At 48.6% G+C, this 26,964-nt stretch overlaps 1 protein-coding gene across 5 annotated transcripts in view; it reads left to right on the top strand.

Annotated features, from left to right (window-relative positions):
• The window catches only part of ARHGEF6 (Rac/Cdc42 guanine nucleotide exchange factor 6), a 40,815-nt gene that overhangs the window by 11,360 nt on the left and 2,491 nt on the right, over positions 1-26,964 (top strand). For 4 of the 5 annotated variants that reach the window (XM_051792582.1, XM_051792598.1, XM_051792607.1 and 1 more), the window contains 18 exons: positions 3,115-3,242; positions 3,660-3,861; positions 6,538-6,608; positions 8,028-8,122; positions 9,593-9,688; positions 10,536-10,658; positions 11,952-12,090; positions 13,915-13,974; positions 16,122-16,268; positions 17,095-17,181; positions 18,109-18,187; positions 19,036-19,169; positions 19,459-19,584; positions 22,361-22,381; positions 23,191-23,284; positions 24,398-24,487; positions 25,209-25,308; positions 26,164-26,218. In XM_051792582.1, the coding sequence (XP_051648542.1) occupies positions 3,115-3,242; positions 3,660-3,861; positions 6,538-6,608; positions 8,028-8,122; positions 9,593-9,688; positions 10,536-10,658; positions 11,952-12,090; positions 13,915-13,974; positions 16,122-16,268; positions 17,095-17,181; positions 18,109-18,187; positions 19,036-19,169; positions 19,459-19,584; positions 22,361-22,381; positions 23,191-23,284; positions 24,398-24,487; positions 25,209-25,308; positions 26,164-26,218 (1,847 nt within the window). The remainder of the gene's footprint in view (positions 1-3,114; positions 3,243-3,659; positions 3,862-6,537; positions 6,609-8,027; positions 8,123-9,592; positions 9,689-10,535; positions 10,659-11,951; positions 12,091-13,914; positions 13,975-16,121; positions 16,269-17,094; positions 17,182-18,108; positions 18,188-19,035; positions 19,170-19,458; positions 19,585-22,360; positions 22,382-23,190; positions 23,285-24,397; positions 24,488-25,208; positions 25,309-26,163; positions 26,219-26,964) is intronic. The other variant, XM_051792589.1, reaches the window with a different exon arrangement.

Raw genomic sequence — 26,964 nt, 5'->3', positions numbered from 1 at the left:
GTGTGTGCTGATGGGATGGCAAGGCCACTGTGCCATTCTCAGAAAGTCCCCTTATTTGCAGCCCCAGCTGCATTTCTGCAGCCCCCCATGTCCCAACTCAGCCCGAGGCAGGGCTTCTAGGAAATAGTTCCAGTCATATGTTACTGACAGGGTTACAGGGAAGCTGGGATCCTCCTGGTTTCATGGCAAACATCTGTTTGAACATATGCTTTCTCTGTCGAAATGTTAAAAAGCGCAATGCCTGCGATATAATTAGCTGCTCAGGCAGAGAGCACCCTTGGGAAAAGTACAGGGTAAAATAAATACATGTCTAAAACGTTTGCTTTTTGGTGGCTTGGCCGAGTTCCTGAGGAGCAGGAGTCTGTGTCCTGCAAACCGCCACTGCAGATGGTCCGGTTTGTCCGTCTCGTCAGAGGCCAAGGGCTGAGTGGAGCATCAGGACAAGCCTGGTGCTGGCTACTGCAGTTCCTGCCATGGCCAAGGCTCTGGCATGCCTGCACATCCCAGCACTCCCAGCGCTGCTGCATCCCAACACCCTCGTCAGAGGCAGAGGGGAGTAGGTGTCAGCTAAGGAAACGCCGTGGGAATGTGTTTCTGAGCATCCATTTGAAGTCCAAATCCTTGTGTGTTCGTGGATCTTGTTATGCAAATAACTGGAGGCATCGTTTGTAGCCGATAAACTCGTAGTTCAGCAGCTGTCCATCAAAACACAGCAATACAGAGCTTGATGCTTTTATCTGCAAGAGAGGGCAGGGGAGGAAAACCAGCTGTGCTGGATCAGACAAGGCTCATCTGCCAAAAATAGTGTAGGAATGTGAGCAGAAAACCCAGCTATTTTAACCATAGTTTAAGCAACATATGGCAGCAGCGTTCCAAGCTGGACCAGGCATAAAATAGGACACTGTCATGATGCAATATAAATGATACACTTCCCTGCCAAACTGTCAAAGTCAGTTTTACATTTGTTTCTAGGTTGCTGCAGATATTTATAAAAGCTTTGGAAGATTGGGAGGGGCAGGGAGAAGCATAAAATCTACAGTAACCGAGTCATTTCCGTGGGACTGTGGCTGATGACTTGAACAAGCGAAGTCTGGACTTGTGGTTTACGCCCTCCCTTTCCAGAAGGAATCAGGGGAAGAACATCTCAGGCTGGCAGCCAGCCACCCCTCTGGCCAGTGAGTCGCCAGGAGCAGCCAAAACCACTCCTGCTCAAATCCCGGGATGCTTCAGAGAGAAAAACCCGCTCTGTTGGCAAAGTGGGTTTTCCATGTGGAGGGGTTTTGCTGTTGCTGCAGCCCAGGGAGTTGGGAATTCACCATGTGGTCATAAGGCAGTTGTGTAACGAGCAGGGCAAAAGAGAAAACTGACTCACTGACAGCACACAGGATTTATCATGGATGTTGTCCATCGCTAGAGCACGGACTGGGCAGACTGGAGTGTGGGTATGGCATGGCTGGGGGTTGTAAGGCAGCAGCACCTGGAAGTCATAGTCACAGACCTGGTCCCCACTGTGCAAGGGGTTGGAGAGAGACAAAGCAAGTCCTTTCCCCAAGAGCTCACAGTTTGTGTTGCTCCAGGTCCAGTCTAAGGATGAGGTGTTTTCCTATTGAAACAAAAATCCTCTGGGGAGAATAAAAGCCCAGCTGAGTTCCTGTAACTCCCACCAAACTTCCCCTTCGGAATGAGTTTTCCATGTTGACATTCAGACAGGAGGAGAATGGGGGAACAGCAGCCTCAGAGTTTATGTTTTCTTATTCCTGTGCACACTTGGTGGCTGGATCACCCTCTCCTCTTGCAGCATTTTCAAGGAAGAGCTCCAAACGTGACCCAGGGACTCGCACACCCAGCACAGTGATTCCTGCAGACTGCTTTTGTCTGTCCTGCTTTTGAGGTCCATGGACATGGTAGGTCCACACTGCAGGTGGAAACCAGCAGCTCTGGAACACAGAAATGTTCTAAAATCTGAAGCAAAGCTATAAGGCGCATCTTAAAAGTCCTTCACAGTTTACTGGAATGCTAATATCTGCTGTTGCCTTTTTTGACCACCACGGCACATAGAAAGAAGGTGATCTGAGTCGTGTCCCACAGTGTGGTGTGGGGTACAGTAGCAGAGAAGTACTGGAAATTACTGGGTGGCTTGAATGCCATGGTTTTACCCCTCTGCAGCATCAAGCAGGAGTCTGGGGTTGAGCACTGCCAGGTCCTGCAGGAGCTGAAACTTTTCTTAGTGACAAAGGACACTGACTCAGCCTCTGCGTAGTTGTGACCAGGAAATTTTTTACCCTCTGGCGACTTTTCATGTATTAATATAGAAACAAATCACTAATCATAAAAACAGATGTGTCAGAGCAGCAGCATTGCCTCCAGCATCAGGCAGGTGGGGGCAGGAACAAGCCTGGAGACTGGTTTGCAAAGCAAGGAGCTTTGAGTGTGTGAAGGAGGCAACTCCAAGAGCTGCTGGGATAATCTGAGCCTTTCCATGGGCTGTCCATCTCCTGGGGGTGACACTCCTGTCCTTCCTCAGTGTGGCTTGAATCCCTCTCTCACATGGCTAATGGCAGCAGTCCATGAACAGTAATCAAAATAGTGCCTAGGCTGTTTCAGCTGGATAATGAACCCAGAAGGACTCCTCTAAATAGAGAAGCGATTGTGTTGACCAGCTGTTCAGCATTCTTCCCCACTCAGTGGGACAGCCCACGCTGCAGCTGCAGAGGTGACCTAAGAGCACTTGAGAGCTAAACTGTGACACACCTTCAACAGTGCTTACTTGGATCCCAGAAACATTCCCAGTTGGGCATCACTGGGCTGAGTATTATTCTACTTTTCTACAGTTTTAAGGGGGATTTAAAAGAAAACCTGCAATTGGATGTATGGCTGGCACAACCTAGGAGTGTCTCAGGATGGAATTCAACTTCTTCCCTGATGGAAGGGTTATCCCAGCCCAGAAAAACATCCTCGCTGTTGACTGGCAGTACCCACGCTGGAGATACCGTCTTGCTCTTTTGTGCTGTTGTGCCCTGTTGTTTTCTTTACAGGCTTTACTCTTTGCTTTGCTGTGATGTGGAGGGATGGTGGACAGTTGGGTAAAACTCAGATGTTGTTTCTTTTCACCAGATCAGCCACCCAAAGGGCCATGTTCACATCTGTCGTCTCGTAGCTCCGCGGCTGGAGACCCCCAGACTGAGTCCAACGGCACAACTTCACAGTCAGCGAGGGTGTTACGGAGGCAATCCAAGCCTGTGGTATCCCTTGTTTAACATCTGATTATGGGGTTGATGGCTGTGGGAGTAGAGGGGTATGAGTGGTACCTCTGGGTCAAGAACAGCAGAGGAGCTTTTTCTCCCCTGATCTCCATCACGGCTTTGCTGCCTCGGCTGGAGGGAGTCTTGCAGCTTCTCCAAACCACAGTGCTCCTCTGTGTGACATGAGGAGAGCGATTCTTATCTGCCATCCATTGAACTGGGAAACTAAATTAATGCTTGGGAGGGACCTTGTGGTCCTCTGGAGGGAGTGTTTACACAACAGCAAGACATTATTGCTTGTTATACAGAGCAATACTGAAAAAACAGCTGTCACAACAAAGAAGAACAATGGCTTGTCCTAGTGGTTTCTGCCTTTTTGGAGGATTTACTGATGTTTTTCCATGCTTCTCTCCTTAGGAGATGACCGAGAATGGCAGTCATCAGCTGGTGGTAAAGGCCAGGTTCAATTTTAAGCAGACCAATGAGGATGAACTCTCCGTTAACAAAGGAGACATTATTTATGTCACCCGGGTTGAAGAAGGGGGCTGGTGGGAAGGGACCTTGAATGGAAAAACAGGCTGGTTCCCAAGCAACTACGTCAGAGAAATCAAATCCACCGGTAAGCAAATTGCTTTCAAGGGCTGATTGAATGACAGCAGTATAATGCAGTGAGGACCCTTGTGCCTTTGGGAAATTGCTGCTATTTATTAAGGACCATTTGTGTTCTTACAGCAGCCGGGCTAATGGAAGGATGAATGAGGCCGGAAGGGTAAAGCCTTTTGGATGAGTTGTTTGAGAGCTGCTTCACCCTCTTCCCAGTGCATCGTGCCTTTCTGCTGCTCCCCCAAGCCCCATCAGCACGGAAGCAGGGATGTTGCCAGAGGATGAGGTTGACCAGTTGCTTGGTTCCCCTTTGTTCTGAGGAGCTGTCAGGTCGTTCCAGTGTCTGAGCACAGAATTAGCATTTTGTTAGAGACCTCGGTCAGGCGATGTGTTTGTGTTTGATCCTGCCATTTCTGGCAGCACTGGAAGGGATGCTCACCATTGTGGTGTGCAATCCAACAAAAACTGCATGGCCACAGGGAACAGTGCCTGGTTTTGTCCATAGTGGTGGCTGATTCCTCAGGGTACATTTTGCCCCTGATGCCTCTTCTGCTGCGATACTGAGAAAGGAATAGGGAGGGTACGATCCATCTGATGACATCTGCCTTTATTGAGCTTTGTCTTGAGTGTCCTTAACATTTTCTGGGATGTGATCATACCCAGGCAGGGGGGGGGATGACATGAAGACCTTGGCCAAGTGCCCCGTGGTGTTACACATCCATTCAAGTAGCTCAGCCTGTTGTTCTTCAGAGACCATGGTGTGACAGTAAACTGTTTTTTTACAAAAAGCAACTTAATTCTTTAATGTGCCTTGAGGACTTACCCTGGACAGAGACCAGTTGTGTGCTTGGTGCTGGTTTTATGGTTCAGGGTCAGCCCTGGCCTCAAACACTGAGATGCCAGTAGTGGTCTGCAAAGAACTGCAAAATGTGCAGCCCCCATTAGACATCCTTGCTCCCACACTTGCAAAAAAAAAAAAAAAAAAAACAAACAAAGGAGGGAAGAAAAAAATTAATGATTGAGTGCTCAGAATTAGGTCAGTTTTTGTTTAATTCTAAATGAAAAAATCATTGTTAGACTATCTCATCTTCCATTGTTTCCCTCTGGGAAATGATGTCTGAGCTAGAGCAGGACGTTGCAGCAGGGATTGAAGGCTTGTCTGGCACAACCCAGGAATTGCTAATTAACTTAGTGAAGGGAGAAGAGAGATGTTTTAAACAAAGGAAAGCAAACTTCAGTCCTATGGGGAAAATCAGATGGGAGCTGCATGAAATAACAGCACCTCACTAAAGGGCAAGTCTCCCACAGATCCTGATGTGAGAGCCCATCAGATTTTTACATCTACAGAGCTTTTCTCTCCAAATCCTCTCTCCAGCATCCATTTCACATGGAAGGAGGGTTCATTCCCCTGGTGTCTGCATGCTCAGGAAATGTGGCCATATTCCAAGTGATATATGCAGAGACTTATCAGTGAACCGTCCCCAGGAGCACTGCCGGCGGGGGGAGCTGCTTTCCTCACCTCCACAGTGTGAGACTTATCACTCTAAATGGAGTTACTTGTTTTTCAGCAGTATCTGTACCTCCACTGTGTCCTAAATGTGCCCTTTGGGTGGAATTAGCTATCTGTGTGGAGGAAAGCTCCTCTGAGTCTCTAGATGAGGCACGGAGCTCCTGGCTGGAAGTGACAGGAAGCACTACAAGAGCAATAATTAGACAGTACATCAAGCTGCAGCTTCCAGGGGCTAAATTTATCAATATCAAGCTTCTCCCCTGCTATCGCTGTGAAAGTAATTGCCTTCTGTGAGTGAGTGCAGGGAGACAGGAGAGCCTGGCTGCTCTGCAGGGCACAGAGGGGTTTCAGTAGGAGGTGTGCAGTGTGGCCAGGGCTGGGCAGCCTTGCCTAACCTGGACAGCCTAGTCCAGAGGGGATAATGGTGCCACTGTGGTTCTGGGAGAGTTGGGAAAGCTGTGCTGCTGGCAGGGAACGGGCTTCTCTAGTGAAGGAAAAACGGAGCAGGGACTTGTGTGCGCGTGTGTGTGTGTGTGTGTGTGTGTGTGTGTGTGTGTGCGTGCGTGCGTGCGTGTGTGTGTGTGTGTGTGTGTGTGTGTGTGTGTGTGCGTGCGCACATACCGTGCTGGAAGCATCCACAGGGATTTAGCAAATGCCAAATGAGAATTGACTTCCAGGTTTGTGGGAGCTTTTCATTGAAATCTACCTTCATTCAGAGAAGGATTTTGCATCACCAGTGAGTGCAGTGATCACAGTTCAGCATATTGATCGGGGTTGGCTTCAAGTGCCTTGTGAATCACCTGGAACAAAGCACGGTTACCGTCGTTTCTTACAGACACACAGTTTTAAAACCCAAATTTTGTGGGCCAGGTGAAGTCACGCTGTAGTTCCAAACAGTGCCAGACACTGGGCTGCTGCCAGGGATTTTGGAGCAAACCTGTAAGTTGGTTGGCAGAGGCTGCACAGAGCTTCTGGTGTGACTCGCTCAGCCCCTGTCAGCGTCATGCATGCCTCTGGTTTGATCCTAGCTTTTATGAAGCAGGGAAACAAACTCTGCAATTGAAGTTTTGTGTTCACAGGGATGAAGTTCTGTTTGCTGGACATGATGTGGCAGTGTCTTTTCCTCCTGGAATAATGAGAGCTGTGCATTGTAATTTATTGATGTTTTTTTTTTTTGTACAGATAAACCACTCTCTCCCAAAGCATTAAAAGGACTCGAAAGCACTCAGCTGACAAAGAATTATTACCCTGTGGTAAGTTTTAAAGTGCTGATCATACATTTTAATAAGTAGCATGTTATTAATATTCTGAACTGGCTTCTTCCCTTAAAAATCATTGAAGCAATTTGTAACAATCGGGGATGTGACTCTGTGTTTAAATGCAGCTGTTTCCATTCCCTTGATTCAAGGCTGTCGAGACAATAAACCACAAATGTAAGTTGCTGCAAGATGTCAAAAGGAGAGACTTGAAGTGGGTGACTGAGATAGTTCAGCAGAGGTGGCAGCTTTGAGATCAGTGTGGGGGAACAAGGCACAATGTCTTTGGTCCAGTCCTTACCATGGACTGGGACTATCTCCCGTTGATAAAGATGGGGAGATAGTGTCATGGTGTAAGCAAGCCAAATTAGGGCTCTGATCCCTTTCTTGGGTTTGGCTGGAGATGTTACACCCCGAGCTGCCTGCCCTGTGCCTCTGCCAGCAGCTGCAGCCCTTGGAGAACAGGCAGCCACTGCAGCTCACAGCCTGGTTGTAACTTGCTCAGCTTTGGAGCAGGTTCACAGCCTGCCAGGCCATGAACTGTGGCTATAGAAGGGGTGGGGAAACATCACCTCCTCTACATCTTGCTGCCAGAGTGAGGAGGTCTGGTAAAGGTGGGGCAGGTGCCTTCCCCCTGTGTCCAGGCTGGAGTAAACCCTGTGGTGTAAGAGAGTGAAGATGCCTGCATGTGAGCATCCCTGGCTCTCAGTGCTGGAGCTAAATCATGCTCATCAGCATGTCTAAATATATTTCAAGCAAAGCAAAGCAGTAACAGTATGTCCAGAGAGCTGGGAACCACCTCCACTGTCTCCAAAGCTCATCCACACTGAGAAACTGGAGTGCTGACTGGGGGGGTGCAGGCACTGGGTTTTCCTGCCATGAAGCTGGGGGTGAATTGGCTGCTGAGGTGGATTAGCAGGAGCAAACCCAACTCAGCATATCCCTGAAGTGGCAAGTGAGCTGTGCCCTGGCTTGAGCTGCCACAGGAGCCATCCTTGGTGCAGCCACTCCTGCATTTAAATTGTGCTGCCTTGGTGCAAACAGTGCTCCCAGAGTGCATGCACAGGTTGTTTGTTTGCACACCTTGGCAGCCAGTTGTGCGTGCAGGGCCAGGTCATGAGTCTCTTGAGGGTCAGATACTAAACTCAGGTTGGACCTGACATTGTCCTCATGCTTTGCCAGAGAAGAAGGAGCAGCCTTTAACACCTGCTTTCCAGGCCTTGCCGAGTTTGCAAAGTAAAATCCCAAAATTAGCCCACCAGGACTTTGCTGAGCATTCTGGGTTCTGCATTAACAAGTGTAATTTCTGGACTTAAAATACACTTCCCTGCACTTCCACATTTGGAAGCTGATGTCATGTTCCTTTGACTAGTCTCTAGTACAAAGATCTGCTCAGTGCTCTGTCTCTCACCCTAGGTGTTGCAAAATATTCTGGAAACAGAACGAGATTATGCGAAGGAACTACAGTCACTTCTGGGAACTTACTTAAGACCCCTCCAGTCTTATGATAAGTAAGATATAAGGGCATCTGAGGTGGAGAGAACACCGTAAAATCCATCATAGTTCATTACTTTCCTGCCTTTGAATGTTTAGGGACTGTTATTGCTGCTGTTACAAAGCTTCACAACTTCTCTGTGAACCAGAAAACCCTCCCATGGTTCTGCAGGTTTCTGCTCTTTCCCATCCCTCAGTGGTCACGCAGACACTGGGCTATGTTAGAAACGGGCATTTCCATCTGGGAGAGGGCTGGCTGTTCCCACCCATCTGCAAGCTCATGTGTGCCTGTCCCAGCATGTGTGTTCCCTGGCAGCGTGCCTTGCATGGCTTCTCCCCTTGTCATTTGCCTTGTTGTGACTTCTCAGCCCCAGTCATCTCTTCATTTCATGCCTGACGACAGGTATCCTCTGTGGTTAGATTGCCTCTCGCGGAATCCAAAGTGCTGCTCAGCAAAAAGCGGCTCCCCTGTGTCCCTGTCTGTGCAGCCACTGGCACTAAGTACCTCTGTACTTGAGAAGAACACGCTGCCATCCCCTGTGGCCTGAGCAACACTGGGCTGACTGGGGGGTTTGTCCAGGCTTACCCGCGGAAATAAGGCCACGTGTTTTCCATCCAGCACACTGCTGCCTGTCAGCAGGTCTCTTGATAGTTTCACCTTGCATAGAAGACCCAGTGCAGTTGACTTCACCTCCTGCTCGCTGCTTCAGCTTTACAGTTGTCTCTTCCCAGCGGTGCCGTCTCGGTGACCCTGTCCATGAGCTGTGTTTGGGGCTGGGGTCCCTCCGGCTGAGTGCCCTGCGGGAGGACTGGGCAGCCTTGGGGCGTCACGAGTGGAGAGCTGGTGTTTAGACATCATCCAGTCTGGGGAGATGGGAGAGTGGTGTCCTAAGGCCTCTGTATTTAAATCACTTCTGCCTTCCCCAAGTCTTCATGTGGGAAAATTTCTCATGCTCTCAGCCTTGTAGGCAGCAAATGGCCTAAATGAGGGTGGTATGAGGGTGACTATGAGGATGGCTTTGAGGATTACAGAAGCAAATACATTAGCTTTGGCTAGGAAAAATCCAACCTCACTCGAGGAACAAAGCAGTCCCTACCTGAGGTGCTGCTGTATAGGACCCTCCTCCCATAGGGAAACCCACAGAATGAATCCCTGAAGACAAAGCTGTCTCTGTGTCTGTGCACACACAGCCCTCCCCACCCCTGGCTGAAATCCCATCTGTCTGTGCCTATTAGACAGCTAAACGTCTGAGAAGATTAGTGTGATTAAGTGATTAAAATCCAATTAAGATAATCTGTGGCAGCAGACATCTTCTCCAGGAGTCTGTGGTCTGTAGCTCACAGATCATGAATTTTGTGTTTTCCCGTGTCCTATATCTGGGGAAAGAGAAATTCTTGGGTCTTTTTGGAAGGACCACTTACAAATATGAAGGGGGTGCTCCTGAGAGCAACATCTCTGATGCTGACTGGTGATTTGACTCTCACAGGCTCAGCGCCGTGGACATTGCAGCATTGCTGGGAAACATGGAAGAAATCTCTGCATTCCAGCAAACGCTGAACCAAGCCTTGGAAGAAGTTGCAAAGTAAGTTCCTGCCATAGCACTGAGGTTGTTAAGCTATTAAACTGCAGCTAAAAATAATAGAGAGACATGTTCATTAATCTTCCTCCTGGGTGCTGTCTTAGACTTCTTAAATATAGAAGAAAATAACAGGATTGAAGAAAGGTGGCAGGTAATGCTTTGGCAGGAGGGAAGGTAGAAGGAACTCTGACATTTTTAATGCTAAGGCATCTGCTGAATGAGAATGTCACTAGCCCTGACACAAAAGATGCAAGCACATGCAGGGTGGGAGATCTGGCAGACATGAAGATGGGAATTGCCAGGAAGCAAAGAGCAAATTATTAGAGGTGCTAATTTCCTGCAGGGGAGCTGACAGACATGTTTAGCCTTAGCCCAGCCTGTCTTTTGGAAGGGCTGAAACGAGACAGAGAAAAAACTGAATACTAGAAATATATTCAGGCTGTGGCTTCTCTTTCTCTCTTCATCTCCTCTGTCATATTCACGGGCAGCCCAGAGAGTGGGACCATCCCTACATTGCCCCCAGTTCTTTCCAGCACATCCTCATCAGACACAATGGGCTGCAGCATCCCAGCTGCAGCTCTGCTGGTGGCACAGGTCAGGCTGGGTCACACCTTGCCCCAGGCTGATAACGGGTTGTGATTCTCACTGTCTGTACCACAGAAACCCAGACCCATCTGAGGGTCTCCTTTTCCCTCCTCCCCAAGTGGCAGGTGTGGGTATTTTACTGGGTTCTGCAGCGCCCTGGGAATGTCCCCATGCAGCGGGTGGTTCCTGGGCAGGTCCCTGAGGTTGCCATAGCTGCAGGGTGCAGATCAAGAGGCTCAGTGTGGCAGTGTGTTGGTGTCTGTAGGCTCCCCGAGAACCAGCAGCGTGTGGGAGGCTGTTTCACCAACCTGATGCCCCAGTTCCGCTCCCTGTACCTGACGTACTGCGCGAACCACCCGTCGGCCGTCAACGTGCTCACCCAGCACAGGTGAGTGGTGGAGGAGGAGCTTCAGACTGAAATCCCTCCTTTAAAAAGTTACTTTTCTTATTGATACTTGGCCTGCCACGGATGTTGAGATGTGTTTCGACAACAGGGCAAGGGGATAACATGGGATCCTGCTGTTGGGAAAACTGCTGGGGCTTTGGGCTCTTCAGCAAAGCCTTTCAGCTCCAGCATGGAGACAACTCATTGCTACTTGTGTTCAGGGCTGGTCCTGTCTGCACATACAGGATCCTACCTTAGGTAAAACAGGCAAGCCCAGCCCTGGCAGTAGCATCTCCTGTGATTGTTACTTGCTGAAGGACTGAGATGCTGTTTCAGACCTGCTCCTCCACATGCTGTTTCCTCCCACCTGCTCACACACTTGCAGGTGGGAGGGTGCTCCTCTGTGGCACCACAGTGAGGGGCACTTTATTGCAGAAGGAGGGTGGTCATTGAGTCACCCAGAGTTACCCAGTTTATTAATTGCTCTTAAACCAAATGGTTGATATGCAGGGTCATTGGTAGATCACTTTAACAGCATCTTTCTCCCACTTGAGTAGACACTCATATTTGTGTGATGTGCCAAACCAAAAGGCTACGACTGTGTCATGCCTAGTGCAGTTTAGCTGTTCTGCCTGCAGCAAGGAGAAAGCCAGGATCCCATCCATACTGTTTTAAGTCTTCCCATTCTGTAATGGGAACTTAGGTGGTGAAATCCAGCTTTAATTCAGCGTAACGAAAAGCCTGGCTCCAGTAAATGACTCATTCATGTAGTTCTTCAGTCTGACCCCTTTTCTTAAATCAGTCAAAGAATCAGCTTTAGCAAATGTGCTGACACACACAGGCCATGTTTTCTGGAGCAATGAATGTGCTAACACCTGCATCATGGCTCCCAGCAGGGTTCCAGCATATTATTGCAGCATCCTCCAGCACAGCACCAGCCTCTGCAGTCCACACTGTCCACCAGACACCTGGCCCTGTGCCATCTCACTGTGCCTAGGGACCAGCTGCTGGCACCGATGTATCCCAGGGACTGTGCATTCCAACACCTGCAGCCACACAGCATCCTCCCCTGCATCCCTGGGGAGCAGGGTCTTGCTTGGCTGGAAGCTCACAGCTCTCTGCCTGCCCTGCTGGGTTGATGGGGGGTGCTCAAAGGGGAGGCTGGGCTGCCCTTAAAAAGGCACAGCTCAGAGCAGAGCCCTGGCCATCAGGAGAGAGCGTGGGAGGCAGCAGAACACAGCCCTCAGTGGTGCGAGCCCTCCTCGTCTTTGTCGTTGTTGTTGTCTCTATTTATAGTGATGAGCTGGAGAAGTTCATGGAGGGCCAGGGTGCGGCCAACCCAGGCATTCTCATCCTAACCACGAGCCTCAGCAAACCCTTCCTGAGGCTGGATAAATACGTGACACTTCTGCAGGAGCTGGAGCGGCACATGGAGGTAGGTGGGATGTGGGGCTGCTGGGCAGACTCTGCCCCTTGGTGCTGCCAGAGCTGCCCCCTGAGCTGCAAGAGGCACATCTGCCCTTTGGTATTTAAGCACCATGTGGCTAAAAGTGCTTACCACCTCTCCAAGGAGATGTCCCACTTCCCCGGGACATTATCCACCTTTCAGGTTAGAAGTGGGAAAGCGGTGGAGGGAGGAGTCAGGGGATGTTGTGGGAAGGCATTGCCTGCTCTTCACCTCAGCCCTTCCTCAAAGATGGGCCATTTCCAGCACAAGTAAAAGCAGAGTTCAGGGCTGGGCTACAGCTGGTATTTGTTTGCACAGCGGGTAATAAATCAGGGGTTTTATTATCGTTTGATGAGATTCCTAAGCCTGGCCACTCGTTCCTGCGGCTCACAGGCGCATTCCTACCCCTCGCCTCAGGCTTGTGCTCCTGGGTGGAGGCAGAGCTGCACAGACAGACGTGCATCTGGCAGCCAGCACAGACACGGGGGTGGAGGAGCGAGTCCTGGGAGCAGGGAGAGCAGCCGAGGGGCACAGAGACTTCCTTGGCAAGTGGCAGGTTGGCTTCAGGACATTTCTTCCCCCAGGGAATGTAGAGATCTCTGCTGCTGGAGCTCTCCAGATCTCAGGGGTGGTGCAAGGGGGTGAAGAAAACAGAAGTAACAGTCTATTTTTAACCAGGTTTACTTTTCCCCCTCTTGCAGTTTTAATTACCAGCTAATTACTCAGCACACTTATCCGTGACCGTTCAAATCCACAACCCAGCCAAAGGATTAAAACCTTTGTGCTTGAGCCAGGGGTATTTCTGCATAGGAGAGGCCATGAGAGCCTGCAGGGTAGGCACACACAGACCTACCTGTCCCACTCTCACCTGGCTTAGCTGAGCTGCAGCCACCATGCCCGTGCAGGGACGGTGTGCTCTTTGCAGGATGCTGTGTGGGAATCAGCAGTGGATTTGGGGACACACACATCACCTGTTTCTCTTAGTTTCTAAGATGAGTGTGGGAGTTTTGTTGCATGAATCAGTAGGGCTGAGGTTTAAGCTGTGATGCCGTGGGAAGAGCATGGATGAATGCAGTATAGATGTATGCAGTGTGGATGTACTGTACCACAGCATTCCCTGCACTGCTGCACAGCTGGTGATGGGGCAGGTACACTCAGGGCAACCCCTGTCCCACGTTCCAGGCTGAGCAATTCCAGGCTGCAGGGACTGCTCCATCACAACCTAGATACCTTAGGATTTGCTTGACATGAGAACTGGGTGGTGAGGAGCTTAGAATACAGGGCCCTGGACATCTGTCTCTCCTGGTCAGAGACAAAGGACAGCATCCTGCACTTCCCCTTCCTGAGCTCTCTGCTCAAACATGCCCTCCCTTAAACCTGGTGGTGAAGCTCCTGTTGATGCTCATGGATTTCCACCCTTGATGGGGCAGTGGCTGGAATACCTTGCACACCAAGGTTTTCTTTCTGAAGGTGAAACCACAAATCCACCCTGCACCTCTGCCCGTTTTCATTGATTTTCTTTCCAAGTCAAATTTGCTATGAGTAAAATAATATCTGCTCTTGCCCTGACCACTTTACACTGATTAAATTGGTATTGCTGAATTGCATAGCTACTTTCAGCCATGTCACTTTGAAGTGGATGGTGGGGAAGGTACTTGGGGGATTGTGGCCCCCTCCTGCAGCCTGTGCTGCCTGCACCCTGAGCCCCACAGCCCTGGTGTTCTGGGACAGTGGTGCTGCTCAGGGTGGGTTGATGCTCAGAGTGGGTCCTGCTGCTGCTGCTGGCTGAGGTATTTTCTCTCCCTTCACTAGGAGGCGCATCCAGATCATGAAGAGGTTTTGAAAGCTGTCACATCCTTCAAGTCCCTTGTGGTAGGTGGCAATTCTTAAAATAGAGCGCTCCATTTCAGGGCTGCATTTCACAAAGAGTGAGTCAAGCCTGACATTTGTCTCCTCATTAGAAAGAAAGGTCTTTTGGAATGGAAAAGATGGGTTATAAAGAATACTAATTTCAGCTTTCAAGCCTAGAGCTGCTCCTCTGGATGTTTGTTTTGGCAATTGCACTCTGGCTCCGTGGTCCCAGAGCAGAGATGGCAAATCTTTGACTTTCTTCTCCACTGCTGAAAGCCACGTGTGGGCAATGGTGGCAGCAGGGTCCCTTTCATCTCCTTTTACCTCCATTCCCTAATCATTTTCCACCTGAAACTGGACCACCCCTTGCTCATTGAGGTGAGCTGGGAAAGGTTAACACGGCTGTGACTGACTCAACTGCTGGTGCAGCGGGAAATTCCCCCCTGAGCCCATTGAGTAACTCTTGGTTTTGTTGAGGTTTGCTCACGGGCACTGGGATACTTTGACCACATTGCAGGTAATTTGTGGCTCTGGGTGCCAGGGCCCTTGGTGGGGAACAGAGCACAGGGATGAGTCAGAGATGACAAACCTATTTCTGTGAGCTGTGTTACCTGCACCCCTCAAAGTCCTGCTGCACTGAGATGAAACAGAGGGGGGAAAGCCATCCATGTGCACAAAGGTTTTACCCGGAAAAGCTTTTTTCGGTTATTAAAAAAGCTTTAGTCTCTCTCTAAAGCTTTCTAGCCACTGCCTTTCACTATAACCACTCCAGATGTGGTCCAACTTCCTTCCTCAGCACAGCAGATGCCATTTTTCAGTGTTTAGCAGTGCAGATGAAAAATGGAGAGGAGAAAGTTCATAGAAAACAGGAAAGGGCGATCATGTTGCATTTACCTAGAAAAACTCATCTCCCTTTCCATTTATTCTGGTAGCTAACAGGGGAATAACTCAGTTAAATTACAAGGTGTCATTAATCTTTAGGAAATCTCGTAAGCGATGAACGGGTTTACTTGAAATGTGTTCTTGGGTGATGAGTAATTTAATGTCGTTATGACACAGCTAAAGAGGTTCAGTGCGGATTTGAGGTTACACAGCCAGAGATGCCCCTTGCCATGGACACGTGGTCCTGTTACAGGACCAGGGAGGCTCCCAGGCATGGGCAGGGAGGGACCAGAGAGCCACTGTGATTCACAGTGGTGCCCCTGAAACGAACTGCTGTGGCTTTTATTTGGATTTGCATCCTGGGAACATTGGATTGGGACACTTGGGACACCATCAAAACATGCAACAGTTGTAAACATGGAGGAAGCCCCCACAGTTTGGTTCAAATGCGTGTGTTTCCAGAACAGACCCAATGCAGCCTCTCTCTTTGAAGACCTGGATAGTCAAAGAGTTTGTATGAAACTAAGGTGGAAAGGAGGAAAACCTCTGTCAGAAAAAGGGGTTTGGAAAAAAACAATCAGCTGGGGAAAACTGAGCCTAGTTTTAGCTTTGCAGCAATTTTCCCTGTTGGCAGAGTGGTCAGTTAAAGGAAGTTTTGCTTGGATTTGCAGGACTGTCTTTGTTCAGCCAGCATTGTCCTCTGCTTGCTGAGAGCTGCTGGGGGACTGGCCACTCCGTGGAGCTCCTCCAGTCCCCAGCTGCAGAGCATTGGTGTGGTCTTTTCAATTACAGCACTTTCAGTAGATTATTTTTGTGTGACTCTACAGCACCACCAAGTCCTGCTTTTGGGCTTGCAGATTTTGGTTAGAAAATATCCACCCATCTGATTCTTGGGGACTTTGCATTGCTGCAAATACAGCTCTGCTGTTTGGACAAAATGGGCAAAATCTCTCTAAGCAGTAGCAAAATTAGAGACATTTAACTCTGCAGCTGTCTTGGTTTGGAAAATGTGACCCTGTACTCTCATAGGTAGGGCTGGTTTGGAAAGAAAAGTTTACTCAGTGCAGTTTGCAATTTCTTTGACATTTGAATATAGTCATTACTTCATAAATCACTAGGGTGTGATTTTTTAACAAACTTTGTGTAATAGGGCCAAAAGAGGCTTTCCTGATCCCTGACATGACCAGCCCTGAGCCCACAGGGCTGTGGGAGTGTTGCTGGTGAAACTGGAGTGGTTTGGGTTTGTGCCTGCCCTTCAGCTAATGAGGCTCTGCCGTGATTCCCAGTCACAGTGCCAGGAGCTGAGGAAGAGGAAACAGCTCGAGCTGCAGATCCTTTCTGAATCCATCCAGCACTGGGAAGGAGAGGACATAAAAACAATGGGAAACATCATCTACATGTCCCAGGTTATGGTGCAGTGTGGAGGAAGTGAGGTGAGTGAAGCCAGGTCCTTCTCCTGACTAAAGGCATTGTGTCCAAATACCCCCTTACTCTCAGGATCAGTGACGTGGGGCAACAGCTCCTCTCACTCCAGGCCAGGAAACTGCTGACAAATAATGGTGATAAATAATTTTGCCTGGGGAAGAGCTGTGCAATGGGACTGTGCACATCTTTGGAGTGAGTCAGACACCCTGGGAGCTTAGCTTCAGGCCTTTAGTGTCGCACTTTTGAAGCAAAAAAAGTATCTCAGTGTCATAAAGCACATTAATTTCCCTCTTTCTCCCCCATGACTTATTCTGAGAAAGGAGAGTGACTTGAAAGCGTCCTGTGCACAGCACAGTGGCTGCTGTGACATCCCAGTCCAGAGCTGAATGTGCTTTGGAACTAACTGAAGGGATTCCTGTGCTACTGATCCCAATGTGTCGCACCAGTGCTTGCCACCACCTTCACCAGTGGTGTTAAAGCAGTGCATGCTGCATGTTTGGTGTGGGAAAGTGCCTGTTATCACTGAATTTCTTGATGTAGCACCTTTTCCCTGGGAAGACCTGTAGTACAGGTTTGGGATATGAGATGCTGGGAGACATAAGGTCTTCTGAGATGCTCTGCAATGATGGGAAGGGGATTAGCAGGATGCAGACAAAAATCTAATGCAGGAAAAACTAGTACAGAAATAAGATGCTGTAAAGAAAAAAAGCCCAAATAATTGGTTTGGGGGTGATCTGACAGGCTGGGATTCCAGCTGCAACAGGTTCAGTTTGCTGGAGGCAGGTGCTTGTGATGCATTGCAGACTGGACTAACCTAAATTCTTATCCCTGCAGGAGAAAGAAGAGCGGTATTTCTTGTTGTTTTCCAACGTTTTGCTGATGCTGTCTGCAAGCCCACGGATGAGTGGGTTCATCTATCAGGTAGGCATGCTTAATTTGAAGTTGCAAGGCATTTGGTGTAAAAAAGGAAATCAGATAGCTCTTATCAAATTCAAATCCTCTGCATCCTTCAAACTCTCTGTTGTGATGCAAATGCTGGGAACCAGGGCTTGGTTTTACCATGGGGACTTTCAGTGCCTTTGTCCTGCCAAGTGGTTAAGCAGCATTTGGTAAGTGAATGCTGTGAAATTAGGAAAAAACAACCCGCATGTTGTCCTCTGTGCTGTTGTGAATGCAAAGTGTCCTGATCCAGCTGTCCACACAACCAGCCATCTGACTCTCAGTGAATATTTCACTACTATAAAGCCTCCTGTAAAGAGCCCAAAGTTTCCACTCCATGAGGTACCCCAAAACTACATTTCTCATGTTTTACCATTTGAATGGCTGGAATCAGGCTGTTGGGAGCTTGGCTTTTCTCCAGCTGTCTGAAAACATCAATACTGTCAGGAAAAGGCTGTTCTTGTGTCGATGTGTCATTTGTCACAGAAAGGGAGATGGGAAAGATTTGGGAAGGATTTCGCTGGGTTTTCTGACTTGACCCACTAGTGGGAGTAAGGTGAGCAAGGCAGTTCAGCATGCAAATCAGAGGGACAGGGAAGGCTTTCAGAAAAACCAGGGGAAGTTGATCCTTTTGACTTAACTGTAAAAAAGGTTTGCTCTGAGTGAAGGGAAAGGGCGGCAGATGAGCCGGGATGACTCAGTTGTCATGGGAGCTGCATCTCTGGGGTTTGACCTAGTTGTGCGGGGAAATCTAGATCCATACATTAAAGGAGACTCTTCCTGCAGTCTGAGGCTTCACAAATTAGTTTTAAATGGCGATTCCCAAAGAGAAAGGAATCAGCAGGAACAAGCAGAACAACACCTGCTGGGAAGCAGATGCAGACACTGACTCCTCTTCAATTCTCCCAGGGAAAGCTGCCTTTGACAGGAATGACGCTGACAAAGCTGGAAGATGCTGAAGGGAACGAGCACATGTTTGAAATTGCAGGTCAGTAGGGCCCCTGCCTGGAGCCGTTCTCCCAGTCCAAACAACAGTCGCCACTGGAAGTACTGGTCCTCCTTCCTGAATCATACTCTTCTTCTTGCTCTTTACCATGTGTTGTCTGAGGTTCTGAGCAACTTCCTCCCAGTGCCCTTGTGCTCTGCCTCTGGCTGCTTCTGGAGACTGGAGGGTTTTGTATGGGACAAATGCCCCACCCCAGTAGCACTGCTCTGGGCTGTGTGCCCGTCTGTGTCCAGCATTGGTCCTGTGCAGCTCTGAGCACCTCATTTATTGACAGATTAGCGGCTCTGATCATCAGGAAGCTTTCCTAGTTTTCCTCATTTTTACTCTTCAGTGTATCTTCTTCCTATACACAGTCATTCATGCTCAGTGCCTGGGCTGCAGTGCAGCTGTCTGTTACGTTAATCAGCTGTCTGTGCTGTTCTGTTAATCAGGGAAATGTCATGTTTGCTTACTTTCAACATAAAGTAATTCTCAAACATTCATCTCACCAGTTCCCTTAGCCTTTCTGTGCAGTTCTCACTCTGGCTTTCAGTGGTTGCCTGGAGCAGGATGGGCAGTCACATCATCATTGTAGATGTGGTGCTTAGGGACACAATGTAGTGGTGGACCTGGAAGTGCTGGGTTAATGGTTGGACTCAGTGATCTCTCTGTCTTTTCCAACCTTAATATTTCTATGATTCTATGTTTCTGTCTTTGCCCTGGCCTTTTTGCAGCCACTGGGCTGAGCAAACTGAGGAGCCGCTTGCTGCTGCACTGAGCTGATCTCACCCCGTGTTTCCTCCTGGGTCTCTACCCTTTGATAAAGTCAGTTATTTAACCCTCTGCCACAGGGAACATGACAGAGCGGATCACTGTGTCCTGCAGCACCAGCCAGGACTTGCACGAATGGCTTGAGCACCTGCAGAGGCTGACCAAAGGGACGTGCAGCACCGTCTCCAAGACGCAGTCCTGGAGCCCTCATTCGGTGAGTGTCACCTCCCTGCCCTCTCTGCTGCCTGGGCTCCTCAGTGCAGGCTGAGCTCTCTGTTTCAGCAATGCACTCTGATACTGAGGTAGCATCACAGCTGTAAGACACATCCTGCAGTTTTGTTTGTAACCATGTCACCCTTGTACCATTTTACATGTATCCTGCCCTATTTTTGTTGCAACTTAGACATCTCAGAGTTCACAGTGGATGCTTGTCCATTCCGCTCTGCTTCTCTACATTGTTTGGTGGTGAACAGTCTTTGTTTGCTTCTCATCTATTTTCTCAGACATTTAGTTCAGCTGGGCAGATCCGTGGACCTCTGGAACCGCCCAAGATCCTCAAACCCTGGAGCTTGAGCTGCCTCCGTCCTGCTCCTCCGCTCAGACCGTCAGCAGCATTGAGTTACAAAGAGGTAATCATCTCACCTGCCTGTGCAGGACCCTGATTTCACACAATCCCTAGAGCTTGTGTCCAGTTTTCTTATGCCACAGCGAGGGCACAGAAGTATGGGTTCTTGGGGATGTTGGGAGAAATGACTGCCAGGTTTGGCCCCAGTCCTGCGATGGATGCTGGTTGCTGCACTGGGCTTTGTGCTACAAGGGACTCATGAGCACGTGTGTTTGCAGGTTGGATGTTTGCTGTTGGCTGCTGTAGCCAGTGCCCTCAGCTGCTGGATGTCACCAATCCTGCAGCAGGGTGTCCCATCAAGCACTGTCCTTTGGCAATGCCATGGTGGAGCTGTCTCCTCTCCTCCTCCTGCCTTGATCTGAGCTGTGGGTCAGGAGCTGGCTCCCTGCCGGGATGTGTTCCAGCTCTAGCCGTACCAGTGGCTCAGCATTGCAGGACTGAGAAGCAAAGCTGCACCAAGAGGAAGAGGCAAAAGGCCTGCTCATGTTTCTTGTGTCTTTCACCTTGTTTTGGTGGCTGGAACAAGGCTCTCTGCAGCAGCCATGGGCCTTGACCCTCCTTCACCACCCACCCAATGTTTTACACAGCGATGCCCTGCTGGGAGGCAGCAGCCTGAGGGATCACTTCCCCTGCAGGAACCCCAAGCCTCGGAGCTCAGAGGAGGTGTGGGGAAACCCAAAATACAGCCCAGCTCTGATTCTCACCCCACACCACAAATGTGGTGCTCTTCTTCCCTACCTCATGTTAAACTTTTGGGATTACTCACCAGTAACTTGGGTAATGTTCCCCGTACTGAGTGAGCACTCTGGATCTGAGTCAGCTGCCTTTCTTGGTACAGCAGCCCTGGGAGCATCACTGCCCGTGCTCCCAGTGGGGATGGGGTCTTGGACCCCCTCACCCCACCAGCTTTCAGGGGTGGAAAGCCCAGTAGTCAGGGGGCTGTGGGTCCACTGATTCAGGCAGAGATTTTAGGTAGCCTCATCATATTTTTTTGCATTTTATTTCTTAAAATTTGTAAAGGAACGCATTTCGGTTTGGGAATTAAATTGTTCAAATACCAACTGAGAGGACTGAAAATGACCTGTAGTCTTTGCATGGTCCAAGTCCCAAACAGAGACTAAACCGTTTCTTGCTTGTGTGGTGAATTAAAATATATGAAGAGGCTTGAGGTAGAGGAGAAATTTTTCTGTGTGAAAAACCACAGATTGAGCGATATGATTAATACTATAGTCCTTTGCAGTTTCTTGTCCCCTGCCACACATAGCAGGAGTTAAACTCTCTGTGTGGAAACCAGGGGAGAGGTTTTTGCCATAGAGGCCGAGCAGGCGGGGAGCCCCTGGGGGCGGAATGCTGGATGGTATCCTGTGAGTTGTCAAAGGACCAAAAATATCATTTTCATGGGAACAGGCTGTGCTGGCCAGTTGGTGGAGAACCAAAGGCCAACATGTCCAGCAGATCTGGGCAGGCACAGCCTGGTACCCAGTCAGTCCAATCTGAGCCCCCTTCTCAGGGGAGGGACTCGTGGACATGAGTCTGTGATGACAAGTGGGAAATAAGTTCTGTTTTCCCAAGCAGATCCTCATCTGCCTCGTCCCTCCCTCTGGGGTGCTCAATCACTAAGGGGAATCCCTATTCCACTGTATTTTATTTTTTTTTTAATTTAAAGTAGGGCACAAAATAAACTATGCAAACAGCTCCATGCAAGTCACCTTCCTATAATGAAGATAAAATAAAGAAATACAAACTTAAAGATTATTTGCAGGGAAGTGAGTGGGAGAGTTTGATTAAAAGGTTAGAGATTTTCAGACATCCATGTTACTTTAATTGGCTTCTGGTAGTGTAGGATGGGATGGCACAGTCTTGTGCATTTCCTCATACCTTGCTGTGCTCAGGAAACCCCAGACCCTGCTTGCGTACTGCACCTCACTCTTGTTATTTCCATTGAAATTGGGTCATTTTTCCTGTTCTGTTTCCAGTAATCATTTGAAATAACAGAACAGGTAAGTTCTGTGGGTAAAACAATGTGTATGGATTCAAGTTAGCAAAGGAAAAAAGATTTACCAATCATTTCTTCTACCACTTTTTTTTTTTTTTAAACTGGCTGCTTTGCATTAAGTGAAAGATTTATAACTTCAGGATTTTGCTGGTCAGACCTACAGGAGAGCTGTGTGGCTCCCTGGACAGAACATCCCAGGGATGGAACCCTCCACAGGGTGTGTAGGAAGCTCCCCATCCTTCCAGCAGAGCAGGGAGATGCTGCAGCGCTGATGCCTGATGTAGTCAGTTCTCCAGCGAGGCTGGCAGGTCCCCTTTGAGAAGATGCAGTCCTGGGAGGCTGTCACCGGGGTGGGCAGAGCATCCTGCCATCCTGGCTGGGGTTGAGGCCAGCAGCACTGGTGTTGAGCACGGGGCCAGACCCCGAGCTGCTCCCCAGGGCTTGGATGGAGCCAGACACACGGGGGTCTGGCATTTGTAAGCATCATTTTAGGCAACCAACATCCACAGACACCCACTACTAACAGGAGGCATGTTCTCTATGTGTTTAGAGTGTTTTAATGCCCACTTACCATGCGTTTCACATGTAATTTTTTTCAGTTTTGCATGACACCGTGCTCCTTTGCATGTTGATAGTGCTCTAAAACCAGTACACGGAGGGTTTGCCGCATTAATCGCAAGACTAACATTTAAATGTGTTTTAGAATTGTGAATTTAATGGACTTGGTCAATAAAATCATCAGTCTCTCACACTCATCTTCTCTTTCTTTGCATATTCATTGTAGAGGATGTCTTATATCTTAAAGGTAAGGGTAGATACATCTCTTTGGCTTATCGTGGCAAAGAATGATCGTTCCTGTTCATGCTTCTTATGCTTGCATGACCCTAATTTTGCCTGGCTGTGTCAGTAAGTTATTGTGAGAGTCAGTAGCAACTGGCAAATATATTTTGACATAACTCTCAAGAAGGATTTAGTATTATGGTACTTAAACTTCCTGGCATGCCTCTTCTCCTGCTTTAAACCCTATTGCATGTAACCTACTAATACACTAATTCTCTCCAAATCAGCAAGACTTGTGAAAGTGAAGGAGATAAAAGCTTGTGTTTCTTACTTGTGGAGTCATAGCAAACACTAACTTTGTGTGTGTTTGTGCGTTCTCTGTGTATGTGTGTGGGGGATTTATAATCTCAAACAAATTGTGGGCATTTAGAAACAGTGTTATTTGCCTACTCTTATATTAGAAATCAAGTCAATGGAATAAACAATACTTTGGGGTTTTCTAGCACAGACCACAGAGTTGGTAAGCAGACTAAAAGTGCTTAGTATGTATTTGAATTCTTTGGCTAAAGGATTTTAGACACGGGTTGAATTTGCTAGAGGAGCCTGTCCTGGCCCAACCCTGCAGGTACAATTCCCACTGCTGTTCCAGGAAGCAGTGGGTCACAACTGGCACACAGGAAAGGCAAACCCCATCATTTTCCCCGACTTTATTGTTGTCTGCTTTGTAGTTCTCTAACATGTTGTGTGTAACAGAGATAACTGCACCGGCTGCGCTGCTCCGCTGTCCGAGCTGCCTGTGGGTCTGGGTACACACAAGTGTCTGTTTCTCTGTAGGATTCCAGCAAAAGCCCAAAAACAATGAAGAAGTTTCTTCCAAAAAGGAAAACTGAAAGAAAGCCATCTGATGAAGAGTTTGTTATTCGGAAAAGTAAGTGTTGCCCAGAAAAGCTGTGGTTGCCCCATCCCTGGCAGTGTTTAAGGCCAGGTTGGATGGGGCTTGGAGCAACCTGATCTAGTGGAAGGTGACCCTGCCCATGGCAGGGGTTCAGACTGAATGATCTTTAAGGTCCCTTCCAACCCAAATCATTCTATGATTCTATTTTTCTTTTATCTCTGGAGGTTTCTGTGTTTTCAGTGATCTCCATGGGACTTTGAGGACACCCTTTCTTTACAGGCAGGGTGCTCTCATTGTGATGAGCCCACATGCTGCTGAGCAGGGGAGGCTTCTGGAGGTGCACTGGTCCTCAGCCTCTGACAGATCCCCTCCTCCCCTCCCAGTTATGACTGCTACACATGCCACCACCCTCCTTGTGATTGCTACCACAAGGTCACAGGTTGTGGGTGGTCTTGTTCTGGGTATGAAGCCAGAGAACTACTCCCAAGTAGTTAAAAACTGTAGTAAAACTGCACATCAGGAGTGGCCAAAATATGTCTAAGAGCTGGGGCAAACCTGGCCACGCCAGCAAGTCCTAGAATAGTTTACATGGGGAATCAGGGAACAAAAAAAGCCCAAATCCTGCCAGGGTGTTCACCTGCAAAGAGGGATGTCCTGACAGCTCCCTGAAGCCCACTTGGGACATTCCTCTGGGGCTTTACATGAAGGGCCATGGGCCCCCAGGCCATGGTCAAGCTGCTGTGTGCAGCTCTCCCTCGAAAAACAGCACTGAGAGGGAGCTGGAAACTAAGTCTTCGTGTTTCCAAGTCCTGCTCTGTTGCTGATGTACCAGAGCCCCCATACCAGGACTGCTTTGCCTGCCCATCTCCCAGCACTGCCTGCACCCAAAGTCAGGCATCACCCCCTGGGTTTTGATGAAACGAGCAGCCAGAAGTGTGTTTTCATACCAGTTAGTCATGGTGCTCAAAGCCATACAGGCCCAAAAATGCAAAGGACCTCAAAAGAGAATTGAACAAAGTCCCAGATAGAGTGTCAGCCACGGAAACAACACAATCTTCTCTTAAAGGGCTTGGGAGCAAAGGCTGGGAGAGATGAGGCCAGAGCACCTTGGTTTTTGTGCGAGCTGTTGTTTGCACTGTTTTACAGGTACTGCTGCGCTGGAGGAAGATGCTCAGATCCTGAAGGTGATCGAGGCATACTGTACTGGGGCAGGCTTCCAGCAAGCTCTCAGCTCAGGTGGGCACACAACCAGATTATTTAGTTCATACTCTGCCCACAACACTGATAACCCCTCTGGGAAAAAACAGATGTTGCATCATACAGCAATGAGTCTCATGCTAGGAAACTGTGTGGTGCTCAGTCTTCGAGATAAGGGAGCTTTATCTGCCTGGTGGTTTAGTTGCCATTGTTTTTCTTCTAAACACAGAGAAGAAGCAGGTAGGAGGGCAGATGAGACACTGCTATTTCACCAGTGATTACCTGATGGTAATCTCAGGTTGCTTATAGCTTTAGAAAGGAAGCATGAATATTATCTCTCAATCAGCTGCATGTTTAAGAACAAGCAGCTTCATAAGAACCTAACATCTTCAACTCTGGAAATATAACTATTTATCATTGCTGCCGAGATGTCAAATTAAATCACTGACCTGTCAAATAATGGTACATTTAAAAAAGGGAGGCCACAGTTCTTCTGGGAGCTCTTGCCCCTAATCGAATGGTTTCATTTATAAGTCATGATGTAACTTTAGATGCAATGAGCATTCTTGAAAACTTTCCACTTGCTGCTGTAGCTCGGGGATGTACAAGCCTGCACTTAGCCATGGCAGGGAGCTGATGTCTCCAGGCTGCCCCAGGCTCACAGCGGAGCAGGGAGAAGGAGGACTCCTGTCTCCAGAGCAGGGTGGGCACCAGGGAAATTTCCCCCTTTTTCTTCCTGATGAACAATTCTTGTACACAGGCTCCCGTAAAGACTCCATCCCCCAAGTCCTTCTTCCTGAGGAAGAGAAAATCATCATAGAGGAAACACGAAGCAATGGCCAGACAGTCACAGAGGAAAAGTAAGTGTGGTTGCCCTCCACCTGCAGATCCCCACGTCACTTTTCGGAAAGGCACTGAAAACCAATGCCCTCTCCTTCTGTGTCCCCACAGAGGAGCAGGGCTGGTGTCACTGACTGCTGCCTTAGTTCTGGCAAAGAACCACTGGGCAATTTCAGTTGCTGTTTTGTCCCTTTTAAGGGCAGAGCTGCCTTCCCAACTGCCCTGACCTGGCTGTATCCCTATGGATACTCCCTCTGGGAGTCTGGATCCCCAGTTTATGGCTTATCCGGATGTCACTAATGGGGTCAGGGAGGACAGAACCAAACAAGTGACTTTTTTTTTTTAACTACTGACATGCTGGGCTGCTGCTGCCCCGGGGGAGCCTGCCTGGCACCCTGCCTGTGAGTGCTCCCAGCCTGTTCCAGAGCTTCTGCATCTGGGTGACTGTGTTGATCTGCTCCCTTTCCAACCCAGATGGTGCATTCCTTTCATGTTTGGTTTTTTGCAGCATAACCTCAAGGAATCAAGCTGCTTTACAAAAGATTCTCAGGCATTTCCATGATTAAAGACATTGTTATTTATTGCTGTAGCATAAACAAGGAAGCCAAAGCCACAGACCATTGTTAATAACTTAAAGACAGCAGAACAAGGTATTGAAGTTTGAGAAGAGAGCCCTGAGTTTTGGACCAGTGGCCTATCAATGCTCCTGGGCTGTGTTTCCAGAGTCCCTTTACAGGCAGCAACCTGATGCTTGTGAAGCAGAAGCTGGAAGCACCTTCCCAGTCAGTGCCTGGGTCATGACAGCTCCTGTGCTGTCACTGTTTTCCTGCACACCAACTCTTCTTCTTTTTTTTTTTTTTTTAATTTTTTTTCAGGAGCCTTGTTGACACAGTTTATGCACTGAAAGATGAAGTCAAAGAGCTAAAGCAGGTAATTTGAGTGGGATTGTTTGTGCTGGGAGTTGAGCAAAAGCCAGTCAGGCTGTGCTGGGTCATCCTTGACTGGTCGGTGCCCAGGAAAAATCCTGCCGATGCTGGTCCCACCCTGCAGCTCCCTGAATGAACATTAGTTTTCTTCTGATTTAGCTCCTTCAATCACAGAATCATAGAGTCTTCAAGGCTTTAAAAGACCTCGAGGATCATTTAGTGCAACTGTCAACCCAGAACCACGTTCACTACTAAACCATGTTCACAAGTGCCACATCCACACATTCTGTGAACAACTCCAGGAATGGTGACTCCACCACTTCCCTGTTCCAGTGCTTGACAACCCTTTCTGTGAAGAAATTTTTCCTAATATCCAATCTAAATCTCCCCTGGCCGTTTCCTCTCATTCTCCATGCAATTACTTGAGCACCAAAAACCACAGGAGGGAAGGAGTAGCTGCTCTTGTGGTAATATGAAACTTTCCCCCTATTCTAAAAGCTCTTTCAACTTGACTGTCCATATAGGGGTCTGGTGGATACCAGTTCTTATAGACTCAGAGAAAATATGTCCTCCACCCTCCAGCACCAAGCCTGGAGGTGGGAGAAACCACCCCAGGAGAAGAGAGTTCTTCAACCCAGGCTGAAATTACATTTCTAGGGAGGATGTTTCTTCCTGATTAAAGTCAGGAGACTTTTTTGCAGGTCTGTGAGGTAGTAAGGATCTGTTTGGGTTAATTGTGGTCCAGTCCAC

The sequence above is a fragment of the Manacus candei genome, unplaced genomic scaffold (assembly GCF_025592945.1).
Source record: "Manacus candei isolate 608988 ecotype Guabito, Panama unplaced genomic scaffold, ASM2559294v1 h1tg000003l, whole genome shotgun sequence".
Classification (NCBI taxonomy): Eukaryota; Metazoa; Chordata; class Aves; order Passeriformes; family Pipridae; genus Manacus; species Manacus candei.
The sequence above is the reverse complement of the archived record's forward strand: the minus strand, read 5'-3'. Positions and strand labels throughout refer to the sequence as shown.